This window comes from Barbus barbus (assembly GCF_936440315.1).
Source record: "Barbus barbus genome assembly, chromosome: 44".
In the NCBI taxonomy this organism is placed as follows: domain Eukaryota; kingdom Metazoa; phylum Chordata; class Actinopteri; order Cypriniformes; family Cyprinidae; genus Barbus; species Barbus barbus.
The window spans coordinates 1808432-1828891 of record NC_136722.1 but is presented as its reverse complement, the minus strand read 5'-3'; the positions used below and the strand labels follow the sequence as shown (position 1 = coordinate 1828891).

The following is a 20460-nucleotide window of genomic DNA, read 5'->3' as shown; positions in this document are numbered from 1 at the left end:
ATTGTCATCTGATCTTAAACTCACACTCTTTAGAGATTTCTCATGATGTATAGGGAACATTAAACTGTTGTGTTTTGCCCTGTTTCTTGCTAACACAGGCATGTGTGAAATATGCTGGGCTACAGTAGGTGTCGGATCCAAACACTCGTCTGGATGGAGTTGCAGAGATGAGAGAGAATGCATGAGAGAGAAGGGTTGAGAAGCCTAACGATATGTTAAAATCATGTTCTGTCTCTATGCAGTGCAAAAGCTAATGACTCCCTCAGAGTAGCTGACAGTGCCGTACGGTTCCCTCCATGATATTCAACACATGCACTTCCCACAAGCTTCCATGTTTGATCACTTTTGCTTTTTGCTAATGCGGTTTGAATCTCATATGCTCTGTGGCATATCATTATTGCAGTATTTGCAAAGCAGTAACCCTTTGAATTCTTTCCGCCCCGTCTTGTACTACACATATTTCTTCAATTTATCAGATTGAACATACATACTAGAACATACTGCTCAAGTTTTTTAACTTTTAACAGATAATAATGACATTGTTCTAATAATTTCATTGAAAATTGAAGTCAGTTTTCTTTCTTGAATTTATTTGGATGCCAAATTGTGGTTATTATTTTTCAAGCTTAAACATAAATAATCAAAGATACAGCTTGTTTTACTTTAGTGCTGTCAAATGTATTAATCACTTATAGAATACAAGTTTGTTTACATTAAGTACACACACATATATAATATAAACACAAACTTTTATTTTTAATGCGATTAATCACAATTAATTGATTTGATAGCACTATTTTGTTTTCAACCAACAATTATGGAAACCTGTTTCTGCCACATGATAAAAAATAAATGCGTCATTGACTTTTTATCTCACAATTCTGACTTTTTTCTTGTAATTTCAAGTTTAAAAAATGTAAAAATTGTGTTTTTATATTTCATAATTGTTAGTTTACATCTTGCAATTTTGAGCTTACATCTACCAATTCTAACGTTTTTCGTAGAATTATGAGATACAAATGTGCAATTGCGAGTTGATACGTTGAAATGCAATTCTGAGATAAAAAGTAACAATTAAAAATGTATAACTTTGCGAGATGTAATGTTGCAATTTAGAGAAGAAATTTCCAAATTGTGGCATGTAAACTCACAATTGTGATAAAGTCAGAATTGTGAGATAAAAAGTTGCAAATACCTTTTTATTTATTTGTTTGTTTATTTGTTTCCGTGCCGGAAAACAAGCTTACATAAACAGTCCAACCAACAATGATTAAAGAGTTCTGATAATTGCATACCAAATTGTGATTCTTTCTTGCATTTATTTTAATACTGAATTGATTTAATACATTTTTAATTCATACATTTTATTTTTACACAACTCTGGAACACTTGCTTCTGATTGGCCAGTCATTATATTCTGTAATAAAATGATACTGTATACGACCCAAAAGAGAAATAATTGAACCACCGTCCTTGGTTACCAAAATCTGTAGCCTACATGTGTTTCACGTCTCTCTTGTTTTTCTGCAAACAATGGTAATTCCTCTTGGAAATGTAAATCTAGTTCTGTTCTCCTTTGGTTTTTCTGTGACCAATATCCCTTCAATCTATTTGGCCTCTAGGGATTCCTGTAAATTGGTTAAAGCTGCATATATTTATGCTGTCCATACACATGTACACACACAGAGGATGTGTAAAATAACTTTTCGATTGCAACCCCCTCTGGATTCCAGCAGTGATATCATGAATATATTCATCAAGTGCCCTTCACAGTTAGCAGGACGCTACCTGTGAACCCTTTGTTTTTCTAATTCAGACCACAGAAATAACGATGCTTGAATGCCAACTCGCTTTTTCTAATCGACATCCTTCTTGAGGAACAAGGCTTGAGTGTGTGTGATCCAAAGTGTCCGTCAATCCTACATCTTATTTTCCAAGGAGGAGCCTCAAGGCTGGAATATCTTCATTTGCCGTTAAAAAGCGCCATCTTTTTTTGCACCTCCTGCGACGCTGGGTTTGTCAGTGGATGGCGGTGCGGTGTTAGAGGTCAGGGATAATGAGGTCCGTGGGGACCGGGATAATCGCCAGCTTTGGCACATAACATCGCTATAAACAACAGAGCTTGTCGCCCGGGCAACAGCGACGGTGTAGTGACTTGGGTGTAAAATAATGATGTTCCCATTTAACATGGGCTAAGTACTGAAGGCTAGGGAAATTTGGAGAGGCACTTGATTCCTCCTGCACTTTCCTTCATTCGTTTTGTCTCTCTCCTCCTAATTGGATATTACCAGCCATCTTTAAAATGCTGGCTGTGATTTCTGCCTTTCTATGCCCTTGAGTGAACATCCTCCACTTGCCACTAGAACACAAGAGGAACAGGAGTAGCAGACAGATCCAGTTTTCTCTTCTTCTCCACCCTAACAAGGAGATTTTAAAATTACATGTGGCTGTCCGAGCCTTGCCGTAGGAGCAGAACGGCCCCAGCTTTTGCTTTGAAGGGCTGTTTAAGATGGAAGGTGCGCCAGAGCAACTGAAGATTTTATTTTCTGTGAAAGTATATGTCTGGGTGAATGTCATCTGTGAATTAAGTCCTAACAAGAATTGACACAGAAAAAAATTTAATAAAATGTCTGGACACATTATGGTTATAAAACACAAAAATGTCTGAATGCATTATGGTCATACAAAAAAAAAAAAATCTTAAAAATCATCTGCATTTTCTTCCATGTATATTATTATTATTATTATTATTATTATTATTATTATTATTGTTACACAACTCCATAACTTAAACTTTTTTTTTTATTAATTATTTTGCAAAAAGAAAGAAATAAAGTAATTTATACTGAGTTTAAAAAAAAATAATAGTTTTTTTTTATTCAAAATACTTCAAATTCACAGAATAATGCATTAATTTTTTACTTACTAAACTTTCTAAAAAATTACATAAATTATTTTAAATAAAATTATTCACAATAACTTAATGCAGTAAAATTGCCATCGACTGAAAATAAAATAATCAGAACACAAAACATGTTATTTTCTGTCACTGTTTGGATGCAGGAAAACACCCACAGATGCAGCAGATAACATCCGGCTCACGTTTGCATTTTCTTCTGTTACTGACCATAATTGTGTCCTCAAAATCTGGATTTGGTATAAAATAAAGTCATCATACAAGTATAAATGGTGTGAGAATTGATCTCTGCTCAGGAGAGACAGGAATCACATGTTTGTGGTGTTTTTAGGCTGATTAAGGGAGAATACAAGACTTCTTCACTGCACAAATGATTGTCAAAAGCAAAAAAATGCTACAAAATGCATCATATTTTGACATGCTCGAGCAAAACAGACACTATTTTTGGATTCGGTACCCCAAAATTAGCAAGAAACAAGCACTGGATTAGTTATCATTAGTTTTTGTAAATATAATGGCGTATTGTCTTATGTTATTGTAGATGCTGTAGTTGGAAGGAGCGATAGTAATGGTAACGCTCTGATAGTGTGCTTGATTTCTTCATGAGAGCTCTGTTATAGAGAGACTGGTTCGTTGTATTACCTGACTCCATTTTGTCTGACCTTCTGCTCTTTAGCTGCTTAAGGACCTGGTCATTTACTGTAGGAACAACATATAAAGCAAGACTCTTATGGCATTCACCGCTCAAAGTGTTTGGGAACACAACTTACATCTGAGCATTACCGGCAATTTCAGCCATTGTCTTCTTAATGTCTCCTGTTTGGCCTTTATAACAGAGTCATGTCCTGTTGTTTAGAGCATCAGGGTTCAGGTCCGTCTGTCCGTCTACGACTGCAACGTCAGACCTCTTGTCTTTTAGAGACAATAATGTGGGTCTGCCGGAGCCATAGTAGTACATTACTGCTCTCTAAATCAATAAAGCTGAGGTATCCACGTAAAAGCAGAATATAAACCATGTCACTGACAGCAGTGAATGGAAGATGATGTTTCCAATGTGAAGCTGGTTAAATGAGCTTACACCAATACTGGGAGAAAAAAATCAATAAAGGCAATATTTTTAGGGCTGTCAAGCTTGAACTGCCCTGTTTTTAGGGGGAAAGTATGTTTATGTATATATTTACATGCTTATTTACCTTTTTCATTTTAAATCACTTTTAAATAACTTAAAATTCAATATTTAAAATTAAACTAATCACACTAAATTAAATCTAATTTAATAAGCTGTTTTTTTTTCAAATTAAATACTTTATTTAAAATGAAAGTAAATCACAATTTTAATTTGTTACTTTTTTTCTTTATTAGCTGGCTGTAATCATTTAAATTAATTATTAAAAATAATGAATCGTATTAAATTAATGCATTAAAATGGACATTTTAGACTGCTGTTTTTTAAACGAATAAAATATTTAAAATACAGTAATCACAGTAATTTAATGCATTATTTTTTAACTTAGTTTTTTTTAATTATTTAAATAATTAAAATAAAATACTCACACTTAATGCATTATATTTGTCTTGCTATTTTGTATATAATTAATTATTAAAATAAAATAATCACACTAAATAATGCATTCAAATTTTTATAAAATAATTTAATGCATTAAATTACTTTTATTTTTAAGTTTTTAGATCATTTAAATTAATTATTTGAAGTAAAATAATCAATGTGACTAATTTATTTATTTGTTCTTTTTAACCCTTTTTTAATAAAATAATTATTAGTCTACGATATCAAGTGCATATTTTCACACGAAAGGTCACAAACCTTCCTCACGCCGCACACTGGGTTGGGAATGCGATACATAAATTGCTGTGTGTTGTGATTGGTGTAGACACATGCGTCCCGTGTCACGTCTCCGTAGTGTAAACAGGCCATTGTAATGCATTGCTTTGTGTGGTGAAATGCTAGCTTAGACAGCGCTGGTGACAGAGATGAAGGGGTGATTGAGGAGATGGCATTATTCTGCCGCAGACGTGGGCTGTTGAGTATAATAGTATGGCCCTTTGGGTAAACTCATGTTTTGTTGAGTATTAAAGCTCGATTGGCTCGTGCTGTGACGGGTGCAGTGACTCCTGTACGAGGCCTTGATTGAGAATCTCTGATTCTGTGCTGAGGGTGTAATTGGAGTGTGTTTGTGTACATATGGTCCTTTGTCTAACCTTGTGGAAACGGAAAATAGTAGAAATTGAAAAACCTCCATTGTGTGGACCTTCCTCGTGCTCCCAGTGTGGAAACCGCAACATAACGTGACTAAATAATAGATACTGTAGGTTTAGAACAGAATACACGGATACTGTGCAGAATGGAGTATTGTGCTGTGAAAAACATATGGTTGCAGTTTGTGTATTTTTTTATTTTTTTTATATATAATATTTTGAGAAAAATACATGCAATACTTTTAAAAAAAGTTTGGGTTGAATGTTTAATTTAAGATTATGTAATTTAATTAAATTAATTAATTATTATTATTATTATTATTATTATTATTATTTGGAAATTAATACATTTATTCAGCAAGGATGCATCCAATTAAGTTTTGATATTTATGGTAGGAAATGTATAAAATATCTTCATGGAACATGATCTTAATATCCTAATGATTTTTGGCATAAAAGAAAAATGTATAATTTTGACCCATACAATGTATTGTAGGCTATTGCTACAAATATACCTGTGTTACTGATGACTGCTTTTGTGCTCCAGGGACACAAATGTCAAACCTATTGGTAGTTTAGTCAAATAATGAGTCAAGGAGATCAGATAAAATCAGTTTCTTGATAATGGAAATTCAAGGAGAGCTCACGGTATACAGACTGTCTGTTTGAATACCTGTTTGACCTACTAAATTTGCATAGCATGCTTACTACATAGTACAAAAATAGTATAAGTAGTGTGTAAATACACTATTCCTGTGATGTTTGGAACATGGCAAATGTCGTAGTTCACGTGTAAGAAATGCCAGAAGCTGTAGGGAAGGGTGTAGTAATTATAATGTGTTTGGTTTAAGCAGCAGAAGTGTATGGGAGGTCCTGCCGTGATAGAAAAACAAACACGCGTGTGTAAGTGTGTGTGTGTGTGTGATGTGGAGTGTTCCCTCTCTTTCTCTCTCCTGCACAAGCGTGCGTGTGTGTGTGTGTGTGTGTGTGAGTGTGTTTGAAGCCGGCAGGTGTTTAGGTGCTCATTACTCACGGCTGTCAGAGGAGCAGAGGGGAGAGATGCTTAGTGATGGCCCATTAAACTGTACTTTTGTGCTCTGGATACTGGAGACCACACTTTATGATGAAGTCAGTGGCTGTGTGTGTGTGCGTGTGCGACTGTGCGTGTGTGTGTGTGTGTGTGTGTGTGTGTGTGTAAGTGAGAATGCCATACAAACCTACTCACAAAAAAAAGCTTGAAATGAATTTATGAATATCTATCTATCTATCTATCTATCTTGAGTGGTCGAATTGTAAAAAATAATTCAGGGGGGATGGTGTGGTCAGTTCCTTTTTTGGCGGGGCGGGGGTGGTCCTGTTGCTAATTTTACATAATGATTACAAAATTTGTAAATTTTTAAAAAGGTTTTTATTTAATGAAAAATTTGGACGGTTGAATCACTGGCTCACTCGATTCGTTCAAAAACTGATTAATTCAAGGAACGAAACATTGTGTTGCTATGCACTGTAACTGTTGCATGAAAGGAATAGCACATTTGTGATCGCACACATGAGCTGCTGATATTCAGACAAGTACATTGCTTGTGCAATGAATATAAAAACATAACTCATACATGGGTATTTTTTTCTTTTATTGCTTGAATTATAAGGGCATTCTAACTGTATTCTAATTGGCTTCATCGCGCAGTGAATGCTTTTGGACTGTCTAGACATGTTTTTGCAAAGTCATTGACTCGATAGGCTAATGTCAGCTCTGCTATTGTCTCTCAATCCCTCACAGTTACGCAAACAGCACAATAACATATGTCAGGGGAATGTCTTTAAATTACAATCAAGGAAAAATACCTTTTCTGTTGTCGTCTTTGTAAAGAACTTTAAAAGATGCGCTTGAACCATTTTGCACGAAAACTTGCTTCCGCTTGTGAGCAGCTTGTTACAGTAGGCCTACAGATTCTGATTGGCCAATCACTGCTATTTAGTTCGTGAATTATCATAAGTAGAGAATTTTAATATTTTATTTGCATGATAAGTTTTACGTAATACACATTATTAATCTAAAGGGGATGGTACGGATGGTTTTACCGAGGGGATGCTTTTTGTCTTTTTTTCAACCTGGGGGATGTCATCACCGTTCAATTCAAGAAATGGTTGCTAAGGTGTTGTGGGAAGTTGCTAGGTCATTGCTACAGTATGTGGACATTAAGGCCTTGTAAGTTTGTAAAACTGCTGGATTTGTGGCTGTGTCTTTGAGTGCTGTATCCTGTGCGATCGGTGGGATGCTGTGAGTCTGTGAGTGAGTGAGTGGTAAACTGACCCGAGGGCTCGAGCAAACAGCTTTAAAACTTCTCCACAAATAGACTGTTCACCTAGCGCTGAGTCCAGATCCTGGTGTTATTACGGGTGACATTGACTGTGACCCGCTGACGGCCCGTCTCACTGCCAGCTCTGCCAACACAGCGCCAGCCAAAACCAATAGCACTGATTCAAGCTCATTCAGCTGGAGAACAAAAGGACAGAGAACATTGTCTCCATGTATTGTGCTGTTTCGGATTTGTTTACCACTTAATTATGTCTCTGCCATGTAGCTTGTTCTGTTTCTGTGTAGCATAGACAAGAAAATACTGCTGAAGCTATTAGTGATTGTTCAGATCGTTTGCTCTGGTCGCACAGATCACAGAAGAGCTGTCGAGGCCGGTCCTGTTCGTTTCAGATGTCCATGTGCAGCAAAAACAGATTCTGATTCTTCAGATTCGAAAGTGTCAGATAACTTGGGTTTTTAAGACTCTCAGAATTTTGGGTTTATAGAATATGTAAACACAACCAAACTCAACTCTTAAGCTAACCAAACAAAGAGCGTCTCAGTAGATGGTTTGAAGGCATTGTTATTTTAGTATTATTTATATGCTACTCTAATATTTATTAATATTTAGAATTATTTTTTTAGATATGTTTTCAGTTTTTATTTAATTTTAGATTTTCATAATTTTAAGTGATTTCAGTTTTTATTAGTTCTTGTTTTTTTGTATTTTTATTTTTATTTAGCATTAATTTATTTTTATGTCCGTTTTAGTAATTGTAGTGCTTCAACTTATTTTATTTCAGTTATTTGTCAATGCAACATTTCTATTTCTTTTTTCAAGTTTTAGTTATTAATATTATTAATATTATTATTTTATTTTAGCTTTATTTCAATGAACAAAATGTGTATCAATTTATCTAACAATAACAACTCTGATGTATGAATGAGATTGAGAGATACGAGAATGTATATTGCAAAAGTGAAATTGAAGAAAGTGGATCTTCGGTTCTACAAAACTACAGTGTGAATCTAAAATGGAGTGAAACCTTATCAGAATTCGCTTTTAAGATCAGTGTGAATGCAAAGAAAACTGGTTCTTTTTTACATAAAGGTTTACTTAAAAACTAACAAACAAAAAAAGCATGTTTGCGCTGTTTTTATATACTCCTAAAACTTTACAGAATTCACTATTAGAAGATATACACAAATACAAAAATTTACAATATTTTTCTTCAGGGAAAACCAATCAAAAATATTTATATATTTTTGCAACTTAAAATCTTTGAAATAACTTAAATATCTAACTTAACTAAACTAAAGTTAACTAAACTTATCATTTTATCTGAAGCATGAACACTTACTTTTTTTAAGTTGAAACAACACATTATTACTTATTCGAGTTTTAATTAGGGATAAAAAATTTCCATTTTTAAATCTGTATTTATAATACAATTATATCCAGATTTGCCTCTCCCCCTAATATCACTGACGTCAAGCCATTTCTTTGGGGTCTTCATAAGAGGTTCTTGTAAAGATGATTATTGCTGAAAACAAACTCTCAATGTGAGGTTTAGCGAACGTGCCAGAGCGGATTACTTTCCATGTTTAGCTAAAGTAACGAAGTGAACTGGGAGACTCGGTCCCATCCCACAGGTCACAGAAGTACAGTCTGCACATCAAATACAACCCAGTCATGTTGTTCATTACAGAGTCTCTCCATTTGTTAATGACAATAACACTTAAAGCCCCAGGCATTGTGGAGATGAATAAAACACAGTGCACTCGGTCCATTTCATCTGCAAATTGACGTCGACCGTAAGGGTTAAAGAATTTGCATTCATCCCACAAGAAACTCTTTAAAAGAGCCAAAGAGTTGCTTTTGACCTTACCTGTTTGTGTGCCTTAGAAGTTTGAAATAGATTAATTTCTGAAATCCTCGGCGTATCTCTCCACGTGTGGTTTTAAGAGAGGGATGTGCTGAAAAGGAAGATTATTTAAGGAGAGTTAATGAAAAAGTCCTTGATGTACGGCAGGCTGTCAGCGAGAGCAGTGATAGATCGAGCCTCGCTGATATTAGCATGCGTGCTGTGGACTTTTACGCCTAGACCCGGGCCATTTGTTGATTAATTAATCAGGTAATGTACAGTATCCGAAAGTTTGGCTTTTCAAAGCTTATGTAACCAAAAGGGAATATCTCCCACAATCCCGTGCTGCACCGAGGGTCATTGAGCAGCCCGTGGAAAGTAGAACAATAAACATATTTGGGGAAAAGGGTTTCCCTTTTCATGAATATATTCAGTCCGGTGGCTCTACATCAACCGTCTGAGGTAATTCTGTTGAGTTTGGGGGGAACGTTTGTGTTCTCATGGTCTCCGGTGAACCTTGGAAAGAGAGTTAAGAAAATAAACATGGGGTTACGGTGGTTAGTTTGCTGTAGAAATGGGATTTTTGGGGGAATCGAGGGCATGTGCCATCACACATCATTGCTGACTATTGAAGTGAGTTTTTTTGTTTGGTAATCAAATGATTTTCATGATCAATGCACATTCGTTCTTGAATGGAGGCATCACGAGAAAGCACCTTAGTCAATGAAAATGATTACATTCATCGAATGGAAATGTGGTTTTATTGGAGACACTCATTCATCTTGTCGCCACACGGATTTGCACACTCTCTGTTATTGCTTTATTTGTACAACATTTGATTATCGCCCCCAGTAATTCTGTACACGCATAAAACTCTCTGAGAATTTTTGGAAACGTATGTTACGAGTCTTGTTTTGACTGGAAGACAGACCACAATCCGCATATTCCCTCCAGCCAAAGCTACTAGTGTGCACAGGAAATGACATCACAGACATGCCTCGGAGACTTCTGGTCCCAAAGGCAGCTGTTGATAATGACACGGTGTTGTTCCATTGACTGAGAAGCCCGTCTGTACCACATCCTGCCCAAAGGCTGGACAGTGTAACGATTTAAGATTTGAATCAGGAAGGGACAATGGTTGAGGAAGTTAGTCGGGTAATGTCTTTGGGGACTGATAACACACACATATATATATAGGCCTATATACAAAACTTTATCTCAAAAGCTCTGCTTACTGACTTCCTGTTAATTCCTTATCAAAGTTACTGCCAACCAGGGTAAGAGTTCATGTTATCAGACCCCTTAAAGGAATATTCTGAAGTTAAGCTCAAGCGAGAGCATTTGTGGTGCAAGGATGAAGTCACATTTCTCAAGTCTTCTCAATAGGAATTGCACAATTGGGAATTAAAGATGAGGGGTGCTTTTCTCGCATCAGATTCATGCTTGTTTATCTTTGAATTGGTACATTGACTGCATTTACCAAAATAATGCTGTTTAGTTTGGAAATGAACCCCAAGTAAGCAGTGTTCGACAATGGACCTTCTTTGTCTGTGAAATTTTGCCAAAGTTTTGTTAATGATCACGATCATGCCTGAATGTTGATTGCCAAAACAAACAAACAATAAATAAATAAAGTTTTGCTAATGATCATGATCGGGACCATGTCTTAATGTTGAGTGCCAAAATAAAATAAAATTTATATATTTAAAAGTATCTTAACTAACCCCTCACAATAGAAATGAATGGAGACAATTTTATTAAGGTGAAAAAAAAAATAATAATTAAATAATCACACCGGATCAAAATTGCAGTGTTCAGAGAGAGAGAGAGAGAAAAAAAAAAATTATATATATAAAATGACATGGATAAGTAACTTTTTGTTTTAACATTCGGAAATGATGTAAAATACTTCTAAATGAAACGAAACATTTACAAATATTATAAACACTAGAAACTTGTATTTTAGTTCTCCTCACTTCACAACAAACACAGGGCATTTCAGATGAGGCAAAAGCACTACTTATATTCTTATTTTATTTTATTGTTCCTTCACTAAAATCATGCTAACATATTGTGAAACAGTGAATGTTTTAACATTTAAAAATTGGCCCATTCACTTCCATTTTAAATGCTTCATTGTTTACCCTGATAGACAGACAGCAGATGGATGGATGGATTTATTTATTTATTGTTTACTGGTGAAATAAGTTGGAATTGATTCCATAAAGCTGCACTGTTGCTCAATTTCCTGTTTTATTATTATAGCTTTATTATTGACGGACATTTCTAGTGCAACTTTATTTAAATGCGTTTAGAAGCATGCATAAAGTAGTGTTGTTTAAGATACTTTTTATATTGCAGTCTTTTTGTGGAAATGTGAAGGGATATGTTGTCGTACCTGGCCGTTCCTCTCCTTGATGTGTCAAATGTTCTGACAGTTTAATTTCCTTTAGGTATTCCAGTGCTCTTATTGAAAAGAGAAAGAAAGAGAGAACGGTTTACTCCTCTAACCAGTCTAACCGGACTGTCACAAACAGTCCGTCTGAATTCATCCCACACTCTGTCTCCGCTGCCGCAGGTTCGGCAAAAACCGCAAAGATGAGAGGCAAGGGGACAAGATGGAGCGGAAGGGGTCCAGCAAGAGCAAGATGGAGGAAACTCAGGCCAGCGAGGAGGAGATGCAGAGAATGAGGCTGGAGCAGGAGAGGTGAGCGGCTGCGTCCCGATGCCTGTAAAAAGCCTCTCAATTAACCACTGCTGCCCGGGAAATTAGCAAACTGTCTAATTAAGTAAATGGGGTCCGGGGAGGTAAAAGTTCTGGGAAAGCTCTTAGATGTCGTTGGTGTAAACGGTTGAGAGCTTTTATAACAGTACATTAAATACATCACGTATGGATTGTTTGTTTCTTTTGTGCTTCTGAACAGAAGGAGCCAACCTGATAATGGAGGTTCTTTTGGGCGGCGGACTAAATGGAGGCCCTTAGTGAGGGACTGAATGAAAGGGATAGTGGGGTTTTTTTTTAGTTACTGTCATTTTGGCTTCCTGCCTCTCAAATTATTAGCAGTGTTGTTTCTAGGCAGATGTTCTTGTCCCTCTCACAAAGATGGGTAACAGCAGAGCAGCAATTTTAAATAGAAATATAGGTTTATATATAAAATATAATATGAATATGAATTAGCACAACTGTTTTCAACATTGATAATAATCAGAAATGTTTCTTGAGCAGCAAATCAGCATATTAGAATGATTTCTGAAGAATCATGTGACACTGAAGACTGGAAATGAAACAACGGAGCATGTACATTAGTTTTACACTCCCAGCACAACTATGCAATATGTTTATAAAATTCTTAATAATAAAATGTTTGAATAAAGGGCAAAGATTAATTTTCCTAGGCTGGACATCACTTTGAGCCAATACACTGTATATGTAAAAAACAAACAAACAAAACCCCTTAAAATGTGTGTTTGGACCAGCCTTCACACCATACAGCCACGAAACAAACAAACTTTGCTGTCAAGTCTTTGTTGATGATGCTGCATAATTGAAATGAAACAATAGGCACAATCCCGTCTTTAGCAGAAGCATGGCTCAGGCCCTATGATGACCATAAGCTTGCGTCCACTCAAAGCCACGTCTGAGCTGCATTTCGAAGAGCTTGTCTTGTCTCTGACACTCTCCACTGTGGGCTGGGAATCAGGATTTGGCTGCGAGCCCAACACAATGCTAGCTCTGCCCCAAACACAGCAGGCTTTCCAAGGCCCCGCTCTCATACGTCTACCACCTCGGGCCCTCAGAGGCAGGAGCGTCAGGAGATAAGTGTTGGCCGGCTGCACGGCGTTCGCTAAACCCTGCTCGTGTTTTGTCCGTATTTGTTTTTGGAAGGTTTTCATATTTCCCACATTGGCCTTTTTGGTATTGTTTAGTTACTATATGCTGCTCTTTTTTTCCTGGTTATCTTTCGTTTTCCTTTTCTCACCTCTGCTGTTTTCCTTGAGTTGATAGCAGGGAATCCTTGAGGGAAATCGGTCTGTTATAATAATAATCTGCCCGGCTGCCATGTGGTGATGCGATATTCAAAGTCTCTCACCAGGGAGACTGACAGCTAGGAAAATCAATTACAGCCTTATTTTTAGGGATGTTATTACACACAGGTTAGACAGTCATGTGTGTGAGCGCACATATGTGCACGAGCAGGGGCTTTGATTGATTATATGAGGCGTAGGGACAAGGCCATTTCTACACACTTATGAAATTATAGATCAGGTGATAGGTGCCGCTGATGGCTATTGGAGGCGATGTATCCAGCAGCGCTAAAACAATCCGCAGGGCTCCAGGAAGAAGAGGATGCGAGATGGGCCGCGGCCAAAGCCAGCCCTCTCCTGACACGACCAATCGTTAATTCGACTTGACGTTTTGACAGGGGCTTTTAGTGATGCAGAAGCAGAAGGCAGCGCAAAGGTTGGCTAGATTAATTTTCATAACGTGCCACCATTAGCCTATCTATTTCTGGCAGGGAGGGCACAGTCTGCTTTTTAGTGCACCTGACCCTCAAGAATGTTTATGAAATTCATCTATGACTCAGCGCTGGCTCTAGCACTGGATGACTAAATTCTTCCAGAATTATTTTCTGCTGTTAATTTTAGTCTTGATGGGCATTATATTAAAGGAATAGTTCCCTCAAATGTATAAATTATGTTGTCATTTCCTCAACATCAAAACAAACTTGTCTGTGGAGCACAAAGTAGATTTTCTGCTCTTCAAAAATCATATTGACCACTGGTTCTCTAAAAAGCTCAGAAAAAGACCAAACATCTCAATAAAAGTAGTTGGTATGATGCATCCCTTGCTCTGTGCTGAAAATCTTTTACCTAATTTGGTGTCCCGAGTCAAAAAATAATCAGTCTTGTTTGTAAATCTAAAAAACAATGAGGCCTATGATCAATCAGTTCCAAAGAAAATAATTTTTAGTTTGATTGAAGTTTTAGTCCAATGCTGTCAGGAAAATGAAAATCCTCTCCAGGTTAAAATGATTTGAACACAATATGAGGGTTTTTTGGTATATTTTCAAGTTTGAAGCCAAACAGCTGTTGATGAGGAATAGTCCTTTTTTTTTTTTTTTTTTTTTTTTTTTTTTTTTTGCTAAATATCTGAATATCTCCTCTGCTCTACAAAATTTGCTCTTCCAACTATTCAAACTTGGCGCTTTTTGTTTGATTGCAAGCTGTGTGAAAATGCATCTTAAATGAATATGCACATGCTTGATATATGCACATATATGTTTTCTTTATTTGTCTTTTTCTGAGCCCCATTTACAAGCTCATTGGAGCAAAACTGTGCCTGTGCCAGAATTTTCTGAAAAAAAAATAAAAAAAATTATATTACATTACATCTTCCACGTTTTGTAGCGCTTTCTAAGTCAAGTGTCCAGTGGGTGCCACTAAATGCATGTTTTTCCCGAAATGTTCCCCAGAAACTGATGAATGTGAAAGTCATTTGTTGTACATATCATGTCAGTTCGAAAATAAAATGTCTGGTGGGTGGCACTATATCATGTTTAAAAATAGTGTAGCACCTACACTAAACCCTATGATAAACCTAACCGAAATTAACAAAAGCAAATCTGAGGTAAAAACACATTTGCTCAAGCTGCCATGCCATCTTATTTGGCTTTTTCAAGTCTTTGAGCTCTTTTATCATAGCGTGTTTTACGGGACTCATATCTAAGTGCTCCACATCACAGGTGTAATGCTGTACCGGGTGCGTTACTGAGCAAGTTTACTATGTCAAAAAAGGCATACATATGGCTCTGGTTATGTGATGCAAACATCAAATGTATTAGTTTACAAATCATGCACTACAGTAAAAGTGTTTTGAGCTCATAACATAGTATTTTGCAAGGAACTTTGTGAAAACAATCTTTATTAATAATCTGAAAATGAATAAAAGTTGTTGGTTTTACTGCCGCTAGTGTTCATTTCAGCTGCAAACTGCAGTGAATTGCACGTACAGTTTTGGTATGTTTTTGAAGTTTTGCTTCTCCCAGTAGAGGCACAGTTTTCCAGTGAACCTACAATATATGTTGCCCGACAAAGAAGTCATATTTGGAAGAATTTTCATTTTGTTTCAGTGGCCTCAAAAAGCATTTGCACTCTTAAAAATGTATGAATGTCATTGCACTAGATGACAAAATATCAAACGAAGTGCCATTTATTTTAATGACAAATAGCACAAGCACACGTTTTCAAGGGCAAAATTAAGTTTGAAATATAATAACAGTAGATTGATTGTCAATCACTAGTGTAACGTGGTTACTGTGCTAGGGCACATCTGTGAACATGATGACCTTGAGACCAGCTGGTTACGAGTAACTGCAATACATTTTTTTTAAATGGCTTTTTGGGAGCCACTGTATCACGTATAGGAAAATAAATATGGGGTAAAAATATGCAAAACTGCTCAGAAGCAGCACTGCTCTTCGCAGGCGTGATTTGGAGTGAAGTTGATGAAGTGTTGCCATCAGTGGCATTTGTTTTCGTCACAATCGAGTAAATTGTAAGCAGCTGTGTGTGGCCCCCCCAACTGCCTCCCATCCTTCGTTAGTCCTCAACACACCAAATTTTTCATCCCTCATCAAGGGCTTCAGCAGAGCCTGGAGCTCCCGCCTGCATTTCTGCAGGAACACGGTGACCATTATGAGGCCTTGTTTATGCCTGTTGCATGGTTGCAGTCCAGTCCACCATATGTAACTTGACTGAGTGGACCACCATGGTAGGGGGCCATTTATATGGGAAGGAGTGTGTGGGCACCAAATCACCACGCCAGCAAAAAGATACATCAGTCTCTTTCATCCTCCTCTGTCTATTTACACTTGGCTGATCAGGCTTTATGTCTTTGTACAAATAGCAAAAATGCCCAATGCAAACATTGAGAACCTGGTAAACTCTCCCCATCCAGATTCTTCATTGAAGTAGATTAGCATGGCTATTAGCTTATCTTCTTGGCTCCATTAGTGGCTAATCAGTGACTAGCACACCTCTTTCTGCTCCGTCTTCCTGACTTCCTTTCCACTCTCCAGCGACGCTTCCCCCGGATTGTTTGGGCTCCTGATAGACTTTAAAGGCAGTGTTATAATCGACAGCGGATATCTCAGCTAGCTTCCTCTTTCTTTTAGCCCTTAGCATGAGCTTTGAAGGTTCACAGGGAAGGGGATTGAAAATAACGTTTGCAACGCACTTCCAGTGGTGCATAAATATCTGAAAGCCATACTCAAGTAAAAGTACAGACACCTTACCAGAAAATGACTTTGGTAGAAGTTGAAGTCAAGTTTAGAATATTACTTGAGTAAAAGTCTTAAAGGGGACCTATTATTATGCTCCTTTTTACAAGATGTAAAATAAGTCTCTGATGTCCCCAGAGTGTGTATGTGAAGTTTTAGCTCAAAATATCTGACAGAGAATTTTTTTATAGCTTGTTAAAATTGCCACTTTTAGGGTATAAAACCAAAACGCGCTGTATTTGAGTATGTTGCTTTAATGCAAATGAGCTGTTGCTCCCGGAGAAGAGGGCGGAGCTTCAAAAGCTCAAACTCGGCATTAGCAGTGCTAGCCTTTGCAAATAAACATCCCACTATTAGTACAAGCCTGTTATCTTTACAGAAAACATACTCGGTTTCAAAGTCAGTCATCTGATTTTACTGTGCATAATAAATTCACTTTTGTGAATTACACATACAGGGAGCATAAAACGCGAAAGGTATTTTTAAAATCTTAAACATACTTAAATATTGAAAGTAAAAGTACAAGTAAATGGAAAAGAAGCATATATATAAGTTCATACACAGCTTGAGTAGCAAGATTGTGTTCAGTTTTAACTCTTTCTTCCATTCTGTATCTTTGGGTAAGAATAACAAGCACTTCATCCGGTTCTTAGTGTCTTTCATTCCAACATAAGAAAACATTTCTGGAATCTGCATCTGAAATAGCATTTAGATGTATTTCCATAGTTTAATGTATCTCAGAGGGGACATGGTTGCATTTAAACTGCAGTTACATATGCATAAATAGGCCTAATGTTTTGTTTTTAACATAAAACATTGAATACTGTATATTATATAAATATGTAAAAAGCATACAGAAGGATTTTTGCCGTCTACAATTTAGAATGCCTGGAATTCTGAATTTTAATAGACTAATAAATCAACATGCGTGCAATCTGTGTGTGATTTGGTGATATAGCCTACTTGATAATGTCGGATCACACATCATTACAACAACACTTTCCATATTATTGCAGCAGATATACTGTATATCACACACCCAGACTGGACTGGATGTGTGCGCACATGAGCAAAGGTGTTTTTAGGAGTCTAATTTTCAATCGCCAGACCACTGATTCATCAAACCTGCTTTCCTGCAGTCCGTGTTCTTCTGACTTCTGACTATTTTGTAGTAAGTAACGAATATGCCTCGAGGAAATGTATCGTTGTAAAAGTATACATTTACATTAGGAAATGTAGTGGAGTAAATGTTGGCTGAAATATCAAAACTGAAGTAAAGTACAGATACTCCCAAAAAATACTTAAGTACTGTAACAAAGTATTATTACTTTGTTACAATAGACCACTGCGCACTTCAGCGCCAACTTTCCAAACCTAAAGACCTACAATAACAGTGTTTCCCACACTTTTTGTCATCAACCTTTCACAACCCCACATCAATGTTTGTTTTATGTTTCATCTCATATTACAATGGATATCATTCAGCACTGATGCAATACAATATTGGAAAAATAACTGTTTATTTTATGTTTTGATGTGCTGACAAATTTATTAGGACATACACTAAAAAATATATTGTTGTGGAGAAGGCTAATGAGATTATTTTAGTATTTGATATACTATTATGGTATTTAGTAATATTTTGGATTATCTTTAGTGCTGTCAAACGATTAATTGCGATTAATCGCATCCAAAATAAAAGTTTTTGTTTATATTATATATATGTGCATACTGTGTATATTTATTATGTATAAAAATACACACACATGCATGTATATATTTAAGAAAAAAAATTACATTTATATATTATATTTATATATGATATAAATTATATGAATATAAATATATACATGTAAATATTTTCAAAATATATGCTGTGTGTGTATTTATATATACATAATAAATATACACAACACACACACACACACACACACATATATTATGTAAACAAAAATTATTATTTTGGATGCGATTAATCGCGATATATCGTTTGACAGCGCTAATTATCTTTTTTATTTTCAGTTTTCAGTTTATTATTTCTTGTTTGGTTGTTTTAATATTTTTTTATTTAAATTCATTGTCATTCCATTTTTAATTTTAGTCATTTTAATAATTTCAGTTGGTTGCCATGACAACATATTTTTCTTTTTAACTTTGTTAACCTTTATTTATTCATTTACTTATTTACTTACTACTTTTTGGTTTTTCATCTAATAGTTACATTATTATTTTAACTTTATTTTGGTTAACAAAATCGATATGAAATGCAATAACATTGGTAAAGAGCACTAATGCAGAATTCTACCTCATTATTTTATATATAAATATTTCATACAAATAACATTTAAAGTAATTAGCAAGTTGGTGTTTTTAATCTTTATTTACTAAATAGCTATAATATAATATATAATCTTTCTGTTTTCTAGCAGCCCACAACATTCCTTATTTTTCTTTATTTGTACTTTGTGATCTTTCACTTAATTGTGTTTGTACATATTTTGGGGAACAGTGGCCCTGTATTTATTCTTGCTGCATTCATTCATTTTATTACTTTGATTTATTAATTGATTTTCCGTCAGCAGTTTTCCAACTGTTTCTCCATTAACACTTCCCGGGATTGCCTTTGGCTTTCCATACATTTTTCAACATTTCATTTTTTGATGCATTAATGCGTGTTGCTCGTAATCACAGCTGATCTTTCCCCTCGCATTGTGGCGGTAATTTTGTTACAAAATAATTAGCATTGTCGTTCTGCTTTGTCAAACGAGCTCATTATGTTGTGAAGCCTTTTGTAACAGTTCACCGCTTGACTGGACCAATTAGCTTCCAGAGTTCAAAGGCAGATCACAGGACTGATTGTGGACCAGATTATATTTGTAATTACATTTATATTCCTCTAACAGCTATACATGTATGCGGTCGGAGGCTGAGGACATTATCGCCTGCATAACAATCGCATAGTTAAGTTGTAAGCGTGTCGAGAAGCGATGTTAAAAATACAAATAACACAGATGATTATTGGCATGTTACCTTATTTACACTTAAAAACTACCAGCAGAAGATGGCGGCCATCGATGTGAACGTCTCGCTCTCTCTCTAACCTGAATTAAACATTGTTAGACATATGGAGGGAGTGCTTTGGCTGCGTCTGTCTGGAATTTGGCGGTGTCATATGATAAACAGTGTGATTTATTCAGCGAGGAGAGGAAGGACTGCGGGCGGACCGGAGTGTGATCTTTCGTGCTTCGCTTCAAAACATTTCACTTCACTTCCAAACTTCTCCTCTGTCTCTTTCTCACAGAGCAGAACCTTGTACATTCTTCAAAGAAGTTCATAAATCTCTCAGTCCTTATCTTGTGTTTATATCAGGCTGTGATCAATGACCAATTTCCTCCCTGAAATGTCCACTTTGACCCCGCGGGACGGAGCGCATACCGCACGCTTGACAGCATCTTGGCATTTGGACGCATTTCAGCTCTGATAAACTTAAATAAATCATCCTGCATGGCATTACTGTATGGATGGATCGCATCTAATGAGCTGTTTTTGAATTATGCCAACTTGTGCCTTCTCTGCATTCACTTGTTTCCTAGAAACAACCCCGGATTTGCCATGATGACGACCCATATGTTGCCATAACGGCCTCTCTCACACACACACACACACACACACACACACACGCTGACACTCTGGACAGATGTGAGCTAATCACAGCATCAAACTCTTCATTAATTTAACACTCACTTTTTCTTGCTCTGGTGCAGATAACGACTTGTAGACGGAGTTACATCTAAATATATCCTGACAGACAAACATGATATTATTATCTTTCTTTCTGCTGTGTTTCTTCTGCCTCCCCGTAGACACACACACACACACACA

The 20460-nt window shown here is 36.3% G+C and overlaps 1 protein-coding gene across 3 annotated transcripts in view; it reads left to right on the top strand.

Annotated features, from left to right (window-relative positions):
• The window catches only part of LOC306863618 (partitioning defective 3 homolog), a 463239-nt gene that overhangs the window by 336451 nt on the left and 106328 nt on the right, over positions 1-20460 (top strand). For 2 of the 3 annotated variants that reach the window (XM_079407066.1, XM_079407065.1), the window contains one exon: positions 11877-12005. The exons of the other annotated variant lie outside the window; for it this stretch is intronic. In XM_079407066.1, coding sequence (XP_079263192.1) covers positions 11877-12005 — 129 coding nt within the window. The remainder of the gene's footprint in view (positions 1-11876; positions 12006-20460) is intronic. 3 annotated transcript variants of the gene reach the window in all.